The sequence below is a fragment of the Pinus tabuliformis genome, chromosome Q, assembly GCF_031772625.1.
Source record: "Pinus tabuliformis cultivar Carrire ecotype Pingquan chromosome Q, CPIR1, whole genome shotgun sequence".
Classification (NCBI taxonomy): Eukaryota; Viridiplantae; Streptophyta; class Pinopsida; order Pinales; family Pinaceae; genus Pinus; species Pinus tabuliformis.
Genome location: NC_142296.1, coordinates 396,679,169 through 396,693,402, shown reverse-complemented (window position 1 = coordinate 396,693,402; position 14,234 = coordinate 396,679,169). Strand labels below are relative to the sequence as shown.

General features: G+C 36.5%; 1 protein-coding gene across 2 annotated transcripts in view; it reads left to right on the top strand.

Moving 5' to 3' along the window:
* HIRA (histone chaperone HIRA-like protein) overlaps positions 1 to 2,412 on the top strand; it is a 50,022-nt gene extending 47,610 nt beyond the window's left edge. For both annotated transcript variants that reach the window (XM_089384498.1, XM_089384499.1), the window contains 5 exons: positions 75 to 282; positions 458 to 698; positions 857 to 982; positions 1,705 to 1,822; positions 1,936 to 2,412. In XM_089384498.1, coding sequence (XP_089240624.1) covers positions 75 to 282; positions 458 to 698; positions 857 to 982; positions 1,705 to 1,822; positions 1,936 to 2,109 — 867 coding nt within the window. In that variant the 3' untranslated portion in view covers positions 2,110 to 2,412. The remainder of the gene's footprint in view (positions 1 to 74; positions 283 to 457; positions 699 to 856; positions 983 to 1,704; positions 1,823 to 1,935) is intronic.
* Positions 2,413 to 14,234: the final 11,822 nt, after the last annotated feature.

The window sequence follows — 14,234 nt, the reverse complement described above, 5'->3', positions numbered from 1 at the left end:
TGTGTTGCATAATTTTCTTCAACTAAGTATTAAATTTGCTTCTTTTTTTTTCCCTTTTCATTTTATTTGTATAGGTTTACTCGAAATGTGGGAGGAGAGCCTTGCCAACCATGATGGTGGGATCGGCACCGACATTCATAGATTGTGATGACAACTGGAAACTACTTCTTGTCACACAGAGGGGATCAATATATCTCTGGGACCTATTTGGCTGGAAATGCCTTCTTCATGACTCTCTTGCTCCTCTTGTTACTTCAGCCACAGGTTCTTTTAAGGGCTCAGGTAGATTTTACTGAAATTAAATTGGGGATGAATCTATTTTATACCACAATATTGGTTTTATACAAAAATAGCATTAGATGGAGTTTTCAGGGCATTCAAATACTATTTTGGAGATGCAGGAGGGGTGGTATTTATTGCTCGTTTTGGTGTATCAAATTTTTTCTTTCTTTAACAGGGGTAATAAAAGTCACATCGGCAAAGTTTTCAAGGTCTGGAGCTCCTCTTGTGGTTCTTGCCACTTGCCATGCATTTCTTTTCCACATGGGCATGAAGTGTTGGCTGAGGGTAGCAGATGATTGCTTCCCTGCATCAAATTTCACAAGTTCGTGGCCAGTAAGTTCAATTCAAGATGGTGAACTTGCAGCTTTGCAAGCTGATGCTGGAAAGTTTGCCATGAGAAACATCTCTTGGAGCAGGTCAGTGTAATTTCAAACTGTGTTCCACATTATTTGATTTCAATGCAGAGTAGTTTTTTTCTTTTAACATGGTGTTATCACGCAATAGTTTTGTTCTATGGTATATTTCCATTTTTTTACGAGTGGTCTGTCTTGACATTACTTTTGTTGTGCAATAGCACCTCGAGTGAGGACAAAATGCAGACTCGTGCTCATTTAGAGGCCCAGATAGCATCGGCTGTGGCGCTGAAGTCTCCTATTGAATACCGGCAATGTCTTTTGTCTTATACTCGTTGTCTTGCAAGGTTGCTACTTATGCCACAAATATGTTATTTTCTACTTTAAGATTTATTCTGATTATATATATTTTTTTAAATAAATTCATGACTTTGTATAAATAATCCTGAGCCCTTTTTTATTATTTATCCAAGTTGTCCTCTATCCATATCCATGGAAGAAGATTCACATTATAGGCAATTGGTTCCCTGTAACTTCAGCCCTTGTTATATAGTATTGTTTATTGAAGACAGAATCCTTAGAAAAAAATATGCTTTAAAATGAATTTGGTTTGTTATTTATTTGTGTTTCATGGCAGGCAGAGAATGTTGCTAAAATCGACAGCCCTTCTGATCTTCCTTCTCACAAGCAGAGTGCTGTTGCTGACCAAAATTACTCTTGAATTTTCAGTTCATTAACAATAAATCTTTTTAGGTCTCTGGATCATTATTTCATTGTTAAGAGATTTGAATCAGTCGTAAAGGAATAACATTTCACTTGGATGGGTAGTAGATGTGTGCACTTTCAATAATAGCATGCAAATGTAGGAAAGGATTTTGGAGAGGGACATCTAGCCAGAGCTTTTGTTTTGGTTTAAGATAATGTTGAGAAACTTGTCTTCAATATCAAAAAGTTCATTCTTCTTTTATGGTAGGAAGATTTTAAAGAATTTCAGTGGTGGAGAAACTCAAATGAATGCTTTAGATACTATGTATTAAAACTTGTTTTCCTCTATCTAAACTGCTCTCAGGGAAGCAGATGAGCGCCGCCTACGAGAAGTCTGTGAGGAATTGCTTGGTCCACCAGCTGGAATGATAACATCTATGCCATCAGATTCCATTGCAACATCATGGGATCCACACATTCTGGTGAGCCTTGATTTTTATTCACCTTCATTCTGGTGTTTTGGTATTTTTCGTTCAAATTTTGAGTCATTCAGATTAAGTTCATACTACATATTTAAATTTATTCTGCACTGCAGGGAATGAAAAAGCATGACCTTCTTAGAGAAGACGTTCTTCCGGCATTGGCATCAAACAGGAAGGTTCAACGGCTGCTTAATGAGTTTCTTGATTTACTTTCTGAATATAAAACCAGAGAACCAAATTTACACAATGAACAAGTCAAAGTTTCAGATTCATACACAGGCATATAAATGTGTATATCTGACTTCGTCATACCTCATTTATGATGGTACCCAGTTATTCATGTGGAGAGTGCCATCATTGAAAGTAAATTATGTTTGATAAAATTGCCTTTCCTGTTCCATTCACACAAATATGTATCCAGTTTAATCCATGTATGATATCCGGGATGAGATATGTTCGAGGGGAATCCACAATATTCTCGTTTTTGTAAATATTGAGTCAAGCTCAATTGTTTGAGAATGGTTAAAGGATCGTAGTGTAAAATTTATTTTCTAATGCTCATTTCTAAAAGTTTTTATTTGTGAAAGAAAGATGCTCTGAGCTCAAAATTAAAGAATTACATTTGGTTTTTCTAAATACAGACTGTTAATAAAGAACAAATATGTAGGTGAATACCTGTCAAGGATGAAGATGGTAATCAACGAAAGAGGCTTTGTGGGTTGTTGGAATACCTGTCTGAACCTATAAGAGTTGACCCTATAATAAATTATAATCTATTTTATTGCTTTAGGCTATTTACTGTTAAAGATTATCTGCAAGTCTAATTCCGTTCTGGAGTGAATTTGGCTGAATTTCTTTTGTTCAGATGAACTTATTAAAATTGACCATACCTGTTATATATAGCATTTTGCCCAGAGAAAGATGCAACACAATTTGGATCTCGGCTTCATTTTTTCTGAGCCTGAGTTGCCAATTTTTGTGTGGGGATGTGCACACATACACACTAATTGATCAAATAATGAATTCCATCAAATGATGAGGTTCAGTCAAGTCATGGAGACATAATATAATATCTTATGGTGTTAGTTCGTCATAATGGCTGAAACATTACTTTCACAAATTATAGTTGGGACAAAAAGTTTCAAAACATGTAAAACTAGACGAGGCATCACATCAATGGCAATGGCAGTAGAAAGTTTGGGTTCCCATCTTTTACATATTATAGATAATCACTGCTCTCAAGCTCTATCCTTTTTACAGCGTTTGTAATTGTAGGGAAATTAACATGGTTTTGTGGCTTGATATTTTTATCTACACAATTATTTGTGAACTGGTTCCATTCCTGAGGGTAATATTTTAGGAGTTTTGTGCATTTATGCAATGGCTCCTAACAGGTCCGAGTTCAGTGTATCGTATATGGGAAAATTGAAACCATTATAGAGAACCTTACTGTTTTAGTGCAATACGTCGCACCAGTCTCATCAGTAAAGGAACGTTTTGGGAATTGGAGCCTCTAGTTGAATCGTGGGATCCACAGATAGGAGATGAAGGTTGTTGACCAAACGTTGCTTTTACCACTATTATAGTGCAATTTATTGAATGTGCTTAAATTGAAAGCATTGTGCGAGTTCTACAGTGATACTGTTCTTGGTCTTATCTTTAAAAGATGTCTTGAGCGTGGAGCCTCCAGTTGTGAAATCATGGGGTCCATATGTAGGAGATATAGTTGACACGTTGTTTTTGTAGGTCTCATTGAATTTTTGTAAAATGTGATGGCCTTTATATTTATGCAAAACAATTAAAAATATGCAATACTGGTTGCATGTGTGGTAGTCTTTGTGTCACTTTGTTGGCATCTTAAACTTCAATTTTGTAGAATGTTGTCATGTAGGCATTATGTAGGCATTGTAGCTGTTTAATCGTGCCTTTCATGCGTCCTCCATATTCAATTAGATCAACATCAAGTGATGTGAGTGGATGCTGGTGCTGCCACTACACATGTTAGGGAATGGGCATATTTTTAATTAGATCAACATCAAGTGATGTGAGTGGATGCTGGTGCTACCACTACACATGTTAGGGAATGGGCATATTTTTATTGGTAATGTTGATATGTTTTTGCATATTTTTGAACTCTACTTAAATTGTCCGTTTAGTTCGAGATTGTTACCTTTGAGAAGGCGATGTAATTCAGTGTTATGTAATATTGTCATTCGATGATGTGTGAGAATGGTAGATTGGAGGCTTTGTTCGTTGGGCATGTTGTCTTGAATTGAATTTTATGTTTTACTGCATAAAAACTGTGTGTGTGTGCGTGTTTTTAGAGTCAACATGTCATATCAAGGTACATTGTGGACTGAGAGACATTGCAAATGTTGTTGATTCTTAAGGAGGGAAATCAAATAGGAAATATATGGAAAATTCTGTGAGACGTTTTTTTTAGGAGGGAAATCAAATAGGAAATATATGGAAAATTCTGCAAAAAAAAGTCTCAAAGAAGAATTTGAGAATCGGAAGGTATGTGTTATCACCTGAAATTGTCATTGGGGAATCTTTTAGAGTAAATGCAGTTAGGGAGAGTGCCATTGTCACCTTAGTGACACACTTTGGGTTAGTGCTTGTTCATCACTAGTAATCCAAAGTGGAAATATTTGACTTTTCCCTTCAGAAACACTTCAAATCTGCAAACAATGGTTTGCTGTAAACTTTATATTAGATCATATTTCTGCTAAGAAATGCTTTCAAGACAACTACAATCCAATTTTTCACTTAATGGTCCAAAGTGCCTTCATTGTTTTGGTGTAAATTTTTTTTTTTTTTGTTTAACTATTATACTTGCAGACTTGCCTATCATCAATTTACACACTTAAAAAGGTAGTGAAGTGAACCATGCAACCAGTTTATCTTATGAGACCACTCATCAAAACATTTGTAACCAGTGATGCATTCAATCTATTGTATGCAATAGCTTCATGTATTCAACAACCAGAGAGATCAACAAAACTAAACATGCTACTCTCCAGGGAGACCAGGGAGAAGGAAGAACGTTTAAGGCTCTTATGTGTTGTGCTCTGAAATAGATACTTTACGTATTTGCTCAACTAGGTTAAACATAGCTTCCTGAATCTACACACATGATCTGAATCTACACACATGATTAGACTACATATGATTAGACTCGGGAATAGATGCTAACATAAAATTGGATTGAAAAACCATTAGTACATCAACAAATATCTCATGCTATTTGGAGATAATTGCAGATGTTTTCACCTCCTCTCTGAGAAATTTAATGTTCTTCTTCCATTGTTGGCACTCCACATTGTAGAGGTACCTCAACATCATCAACGATATATTTAGATGGACCATCAAAGAGAGGCATACCACCAAAAGCAAGGGGTTCATAGATCTCTGTCAAATTGGAAATCCATGGTGTGTCAACCATCAATATACTAAAATTGGGTCATCTTTGACTGCTGATATTTTGAAATGATAGTCGAAATGATAGCCATGGTGAGGAAAGCTAAATTTTCATGCTCTAAACTATATGCTTCTCTATATATACAACAAACCAAAAGAGGTCCATTTCATTAATATTAATTATAGGAATGAATTTCTCGAACATATTCAGTTGATCCACTTTCAATAAATGGAGGAAGCATAACATAAGCAACATTTTAGTCACCATAACTTGATGAATAATCTTATTAGAATTGGAGGATATAATAGATTAAAAGTATTTTCAGAACAACCATGCGTCAATAGAGGCACCTTCTAATGAACATAGAATTTTACATGGGAAGTTTATATTGAATCAATATTACATGCAAGTAATTATGTATATCATATGCTAGCATCATGCTGCAAGGAGATCACAAACAACTTCATATTCAATATTAAAGTGATCAAAGAATACTTTGGAACTTTGAAGATGTTGTTTCATTAAACCAAAAAACCATGAAACTTTAAAAGTAATTTATGTCTCGACAAAATCATGAACTAAGCAAGAAGATGGAATAAGATTCAAGGTTCTTGTGTCATACAATAGAGTCCAAAATATTTTCAAAACAACCATATGACAATAGTAACATCTTCGAATAAACTTAGAACTATGCATGGGAAGTTCATACTAAATTAATACTACTTACGACTCTCTATCATATGTTAGTATCACATTGCAAGAACATCACAAACAACTTTGACAACACATTTTCATGTTCAATATTAAAATGATCAAAGAATGTTTAGAAACTTTAAACTATGAAAACTCAAAATGAATTTATGTCTTAATAAAACAATGAACTTCAAAGTTCAAACTCCATGTCCACCATGTTTACTTTAAACTCTCTTTCTGTAGTGTTCTTTTAGCTTGTGTTCCCTTTCCTCTTGTAAATATGTGTGACTGTATGAACTATTTCTAAGTTGAGGGGGGTATCCATCACCAACATATCTTTCATTATTCTTTATTCCCTTTGTGATAACCTCACAATTTCTATGATGGGGAACTTTTGTGGGAATAATGCACAAAACCACCATTAGTGGTGGATTTACCCCTTTGTTTACTTAAAGTTGGTTGGAATCCTCTAAGAGAGACACTGCACTTGCATGAATATTCTAACATTGCTTGTGTGTTTGGGTCCTCGTGGATGAAATGTTTCTTCTTCACGAAAACACATTTTCTCATTATAGCCACTACTTTGGTATGCACATATCGTCTACTTCCTCCATGACTTCCTCCACTCTAGGAAAATTTAACTGTAACCAACTAAAACCATATGATCCATGAATATTCCTTTTGGATCAAATCCCTTACGTGCTTCAACTACCTTCATATTAAAATAATTAAAAGATGCAACAATCTCAACCAAGTTAGATGACCTTTTCACTAAAACGTTAGAATTTTTAAAAGGCATGGGGATGAATTGTCGTTTCCTCTTTTTATCAAAGAAATCTAGATAGCTCATAAATGAGAACCCTGTTTATACAGAATAACACATCAAGTAAGGTTTCCCTTTGAAACCAAGAAGTATGTGACTTTCTCCTTGACTACATGTATTCTTTTCCAACAAAAAAGTTTTCCACTGCCTCTGTGAGCTTGTGTCTCAACACTTGTAGGCATACATCTAAATTCACTAACAAATGAATCTTGAACTTGATAATGAAAAGCTACCTTATGTCTCCATAACATAGGGTACCAACACTAAACTAGTTCTTCATCGAAATTGACATTAATCCTCATGGGACATGCCTTCAAAAGTGTTGTGGTAAGCAAAAATTTCAAACAAGATAAGAGGTCATGAAAACCCTCTTGTTTTGAATTAAATTTGAAAGTTGATGGGCGATCTCATTAGAGATAATTTGCACCCAGTAAAAGACTGCGGCCATTGTTATAAAGAAGTGAAGAATATACAACACATACTCGGGGACAAGTGGTTTAGTGTTGACCAACCAAACACGCAGAAAACCATGTAGACTCATATGGCTCAGCGAAGTGCATCCATCAATTTGAATACCATTAATTGGCTTGACAGGAGGTTGAGCTAGAAAATCCTTGAGTAAATTCTTCTTTCTAGGTTGGGCATCCAAGAAAGAATTTGCTTTAGGGAGCCTAAGAACTTTGTTCGGTATTAGAAATCGTAACATTCTTCTAACAATATGTTGATTTGTGTAGCTTGGGAGGTACTCCCACAACCCCTGAGGCACTGGGTTTGTGAGGAGTTGACCCATAAAGGTGGTTTGTGGGCAAAGTACCCAAGCAGTGGGTTTTGTACCCAAAGTTATGGCTGCAAGACCAAGGACAAAATTGATTGTTTAATCATTGTTTGCATGTGGGGCACCCTTGAAGGGCTAAGGGGCACCTATGGTTTTGATGATGTGGCAAAATATGAATGAAATTAATTTTTGTCTTATGATTTAATGGTGTTTAAGCAAGGATGCTTAATCCAACTTTAATGATGTGGTGTGAACCTTGGTGGAAATGTGAGACAACCATAGAACACTATAAAGAGAAGGAAAGATTGAGTCATTTGAACCATCCATCCAAGAGGAATTGATCTAAAGAAAAGACAATTCTGAGGTACAAGAGATCCAAAGGAGTCAAGTTGGAGAGTGAAGAAGGATGAGTTCTTGTGTCTCTTTTTCTCTGTTTAATCTAGGTCAAATATGGGAGCTGTTGGCTGAGTTTCTTTCTATCGTTTTGGGAATACATACGAGCATAATACTCTTAGATAAGGCCAAGTCCTTTTTGTGTCTTAAAGAAGGGTGGAGTCCCTTGTAGGAGTTCTGGTCGAAGGTCATATGACCTGTGTTGGAGTTGTGATACAAGGTTGAGGGTTCTAGGAGATACAATTAAGAAAGGAGGAGCCTAAAGCTGAGGTATGTGAATGTGAACACGAGTCTTTGATGCCAAGATTAGGGTAGACTTGTGGTTGTAACAGGTGCCCTAAAGAGGGCCGATAAAATCTCAACCTATTCTCACAGGATTGAGACCTTGTGAGGGTGGAGCAGATCATAGTACAAGGCATGTTGACTTGCTTTTTATGTTGATTGCAAGGTGATGGAAATGGTATAAGGTCTTTCCTATGTGGAGGTTTGGATAGCAAGTATACAAGCCCTAAGTACAATGAATAAGGAGTAGACTTGCCACTGTTAAGAGGGCAGTCTTTGAAGCCCTAAGTCTTGTCATCTTTGGAGCAATAAAGAGACAATATGAGGGAATATTGAAGAGCTTGTGTACAGTCATATTTGAGGCAACAAAGTGACCGTGTGAAGGAAACATTTGAAGACCCTAAGAGAAACCTATCTTGGAGGAGCAAGGAGGTTTCTATAGGGCAGTTTGGAGGCCTATGTTTAGTCATTCTAGGAGTAGCTAGGAGGTTGGACGCAGATTAGTCTGCTAGAGATTCAAGCATTCTAAAGTTGCAGAAGTACTTGTGAGTAGCAAAAGAGGTGGAAAAGAACTTGCCAAATGTTCAAGGTACGTGGATTGAAAGGGCCGAGTTGAGTGTTACATCAACAAGTCAATTGTATCTTGTTAAAGGGTATATTGGTTGTCATACGTTGTTGACATCAAGCCATTATAGGATTTTTGAGGTCTAAAATGACCCCCTTAAGAAAAATGTACAACCAAAATAAACCTTATAAGAGCCAATATGATTCAATATGATGATGTCAACCATGTGGGATGAAACACCATTTTTGCAGTAAAAAAGTAAAAAGATTAAAAAATAATAAAATAGTAAAACTATTTTTTCAACTCATATTTTCAACTTATCTCCCTAATGTTTTACTCAAATTTCAAGCAGGAGTACTCGTTGGATGCAAAATTTAATTCCTCATCCAAAGAGTACCCATGTTACATACTTTCAATGTACCCTGCTACATGAAAAATGAGAAATACATGAAAAAAACGTGATTGCAACCACGTTTTTCCTGTATTTCTCATTTTTCATGTAGCAGGGTCCATCGAAAGATGCAATATGGGTACTCCTTGGATGAGAAATCAAATTTTGCATCCAACGAGTGTTCCTACTCAAAATTTGAGTAAACCCATAGGTAGAGAAGTTGAAAATACGAGTTGAAATGCAAAGTGCTTGTGTTGTGGCATTTTAGTGTGTTTGCGATTATGATTTTAGACATAGACCTGATTCTGAAGTGCCGAGAAAAAATCAACATGGCATCAGAGCTACTTTGAAGGGACAAATGAATCAGAGTGTGCACAACATACAACTCAAGAGAGAGTTGGTTGCCTTGTTGTTGAAGGCCTAATAGTAATGGTGAAGTTGGCTACTAGTTTGTGATATGAGGACAGGCTGGATGGGTTGTTAACTATAGTCCTTGGAAGGAAAGGATCAAGCTAGTATTGTTGGCGAACAAGATTTGGCAGTTTGCCAACAAGGGGATTAAGAAACCAACAAACCCTAAGGCGTTGGAAGTGTATGAGGAGTTGGATATGAAAATGAATATGATCATCCTAGATGGTGTCAACGATCACTTGATACCTCATATGTCTGGGAAGAACACTTCCCATGAGATGTGGAAAGCTCTTCAGGATCTGCTCTAGAATAAGAATGAGAACTGATTGTTGGTATTGAGAGATAAGTTGAATAACACCAAGATGTTGGATGGTGAAGGTGTGGCTTCGTATCTGACGAGACTTTCTCAAGTTCGAGATGAGCTTGCTGCCATTGATGAAGATGTTCCATATTTTGAGCTAGTGAGGACTGTTTTGAAAGGGTTTACTAAGGAATGGGAGTCATTTATCGAAGGGATCATCGCTCGAGAAAAGTTTCCATATTGGAATAGGTTTTGGGATGACTTCATTAAGGAAGAATTGCGAGACGAAGACTTTCTCAAGAAGAAGAAGACTTCTGATGATAACATGACTTTTGCAAGGATGATGAAGGACAAGGATAAGGACTTGAGCAAGCTAAAGTGTTCTGCATGTGGTGAATATGGTCATTATTCGAGCAAGTGCCTGCGGAAGAAGAAGGGAGATAATGAAAATATGAAGGGGAAGGAAGTAGCTGGTGTTGCTACATCTTCTGAGTTGGGTGACCTCTGAGAAGGTTGGAGGACGATGATTTTTCTCTAGTTTCTCATTTCTCTGATGGTACTATTGATGAGCATGCATGGTACATGGACAATGGAGCGTCGAAGCATATGACAGGTTCGCGTGAAGTTTTCGAGACTTTAACTGAATAGGACTCAAAGTTGCACATGGTGGTTGGAGACATGAGTTAGAAAGCGATAAGAGGATTAGGTGTTGTGCCATTCAGGATGGAGTTAGGTCAGCTATGTTGAAGAAAATGTAACTAGGTTCGGTATTTACAAATGTAATTTTCATCTTTGTACTTGTCAAGAAAAAGAAATATTATTGTTGTAAATTATAAGAATGAGTTCCTTGCTCATTCCAAAGGTCTAGCAAAGTCAAAGAGTCAAATACCTATGTAAAGAGATCTTCTTGAGCATATATGTAATGTATACAAGTCTATAAAATGGTATATAACATCCCTCCAGTAATGACAAGCACAATCCTCTTCACGTCAGGCAACAAATGAATGAAGTGTAAGTCATTTCAGCTCACATAAGATGACACATCCCTTCATTGGTTCATGTCGGCTAAACATGGAGACATAACAACTATAAATACTCAGCTAGGGTATCCGCAAATCATAGGTGTAGAACTCAAACTTGTCCGAGATTTTCGGATGAGATTACAATGTTTCAGGATAGCGGATAAGGTACACGAAACTAGCTTGCCTCTACACCTTCGTGGGTAATCACAAAAGCATCATTATAGTCTCAAAATACTTGTGAAGAGGAGGACAGTCTTTGTCTCAGACGCCTAATGATCACAGTCTTCAATGTAGTCATACAACATGCAGTCACTATGTAATATAGTCTCGACATACCTGTGATGGAGAGATACAATCCCAACACACTTGTAAAGAAAGTTTACGTGACATCTCAGTCAAAGTCTCAGGATCGTTGTAATGAGAATATTTCAGTGATCAAACAGAGACATACTCTATCTCGACATTCTGAACGTAGTCATAATTGAACACAGTGACAATGAATCTCAGTGATCCCGTCTCGGTGTAATTGTGATAAACATATCTCACAGTAACACGCATTGGCACGGAACATAATTACAAAATGTAGAGATGACCTCAATAGAGAAACAATGAATATCTCAGTAAGTATGTGACAATGGAGGTGTAGTAATGATCTTGTTGTTATAATGAATATCTCAATGAAAATGAAGTGATGATGACCTCAATGAAGCAATAATGATGATGATGATCTCAACAGCAACGAAGAAGAGGATTGGTGTCTTGGTCTTGGAGTGGCATAGTATGTCAAGGGTCATGGTCTTGGTATTCGTCAATTGGAATCTCTATAAGAAGAATTTTGTGCAGTTTTCCTCTCCAAGAGGGAGAGGTTTTGGCCCTGGCAGAAAGCCAACATTTTGTGTTCTTGTCTCTTTGTTATGGTAGCTATTTGATGAATTAAAGAAGACACACTAACATTAAAGAATATGCTAATAAGCTAAATGTTAAATACCTCACAAATAGTTATCATGCTAAGAAGAATCTCATTAAATCCATGCCCTAGATTCTTCAACATGGTATCAGAGATATGGTTACAGTCAAAGGAAGGGCAGAAAAGAGACATTTCAAGGATCAAGTTTCTAGCAGGACATCAAAGAAAGCTGAAGGACATCAATATTTACATTAAAGAAACAAACCCTGATCTTGATCAAACCCTAGCAATCTACAACAACAATCTACATCAGTAAGGGTTTTTGTCTATGCAATCAAGGATACAATATACAACAACAAGAACTTGTGTCTCCACAATCATCATTAGAAGGCCACCAAGACCCTCATCAAGATGTCTACAAAACAAGATAGCTCGAAGGATTTCAAAATGAAGATCAAATTAGCTTGGAGAAAGTTGAAACCCTAGCAACAATCCTGATCTACAAAAGAAGGCAAAGCATATTGAAGAAGAAAAAGCATTGTCATCATCTTCAAGGTTATAAAAGCAAGGATCATTTCCTTGCCCTAGAAGAAAATCATTGAAGGAAGGCAATGGAGAATCCTTGTAAAAAGGGAGCAACCTTTTCCATTAAATGAAGGCTTTCCATCAAAGAGAAGATCATTGAAGAGGAAAACTCCAATACATCTTCTCCAACAAGCATCAAAGCTATCAAGTAGAAGAGTTCATCTTAACTTTTCAAGTAAGTATCTTTCATTTTTATAATCAAGTTTGGTTAATTGACTTCATGATTGCAAGGAGATCTATGGGTTGGATAGGTCATCAAAAGTCCTTGCATGAAATTAGGAGGATTGTCATAATCCTCATAGATAAAAGAAGTCAGTGAACATATCAAGAAAAAGGTCTCCTTTGAATTCATGGGAAGGAACTCTTAAGGTCCTCTCATCCCTACGTAGAAAGAAAGGAGACATAAAAGAGATATATGAAATGCAGTGAAGAAGGTCATATCACTTAGACCTAGTTGAAGGTATCAAAGAATGAAGGAATATCTTCATGAGATCTCAATTAAGAGATTTGGGAAAGATGATAAGAAGACAATCATCATTGTTCTAATTGATAAGCAAGACAAAACAATGCTATGGAAATATTGTGAAAAGAAGTTCTTATCGTCAGAAAGATGGAGGAAGCTAAAGAAAAGGGTCAAGGAAAGAGGGATAAAGAAATCTCCACTATGATTAGATTTCCTCCCCCACAAAAAATAGAGGGTCATATCATAAGCTTCTAAATCTTTAGATATGACCATGATATTAAGATGCATCATGGAAACATGAGAGCATTAGAAGCAAGAGCTCGTGGCATCACCATGGGAATCATGAAGGACAAACTACATTACAGTCATACATGAAGGATACAACTCTTGAGAACCTCATTGGACATTGAAGGAAAGGAAGAAGTTATCCAGGACAGGTCTCATCATACATCAAGTCAAAAAGGAAACATCTGCCAAATGGGGATATGCAAGATCCTCTAGATTCTCTGATGGAATCCTTATCGGAGGATTCACTAATCTAGAGAGGAATCAAGTGTTTCATAAAGAACTCCAACTTATGGAATTCATGGATGATGTTATGATGACATAAGAAAAGAAGTAGATCAAGGGGTTGAAGACACTTCAATCAAGGAAGCTTCTGGAAGAACCCTAGATGACTTAATGGTAAAATGAGGTATGTATGCTTATGTTTAAATTATATAATGTCATGTCGTATGGTTGCAGGTAACATGGATCAATACTTCTATCTTGAGAAGCATGATCAGGGAAAAATGATCTCCTCCTTTGAAAGGATGCAGAAAGGCATAAGTCACAATATATATGAAATCAACATAATATGTCCTCATATAAAGTATGAAGTGATTAACTATGATTACAGAATTCTGATTAGAAACCCATGAGAATGAAATATGTGAGGAAGGAAGAGATCGTGAGTTATGCAACCATGATGAAGGCAATTAACATCCAAAAGACCAAGAAGAGTTGACTAGGAAATCTCCCTGAAAGATAAGAAGACTCTCATGGAAGTCTGGAAAAGATAGAGATCCTTGAAAATGTATATCTCTGGGAAATGTGTCAACATGTATGCATGATGTTGATACCTACAGAAAGATGTCATTATGAAGAGTCATCTTGAAAGGTACAATTTGATTTAATGTTATGCTTTGATTTCTTGAATAATATCTGGAAGTGTTCATGTAGGGCTACGAGAACAAAAGTTGTAAGTACAAGTACAACCAACATTCATGCGATGGATGGAAACTCCTGAAAGGACCATGAAGAGAAAAGAAGTAGCCATATGAAGAAGGTTCTAGATATGTACCAAGAAGGCCACTTTCCATGAAGAGAGAAATGACATGA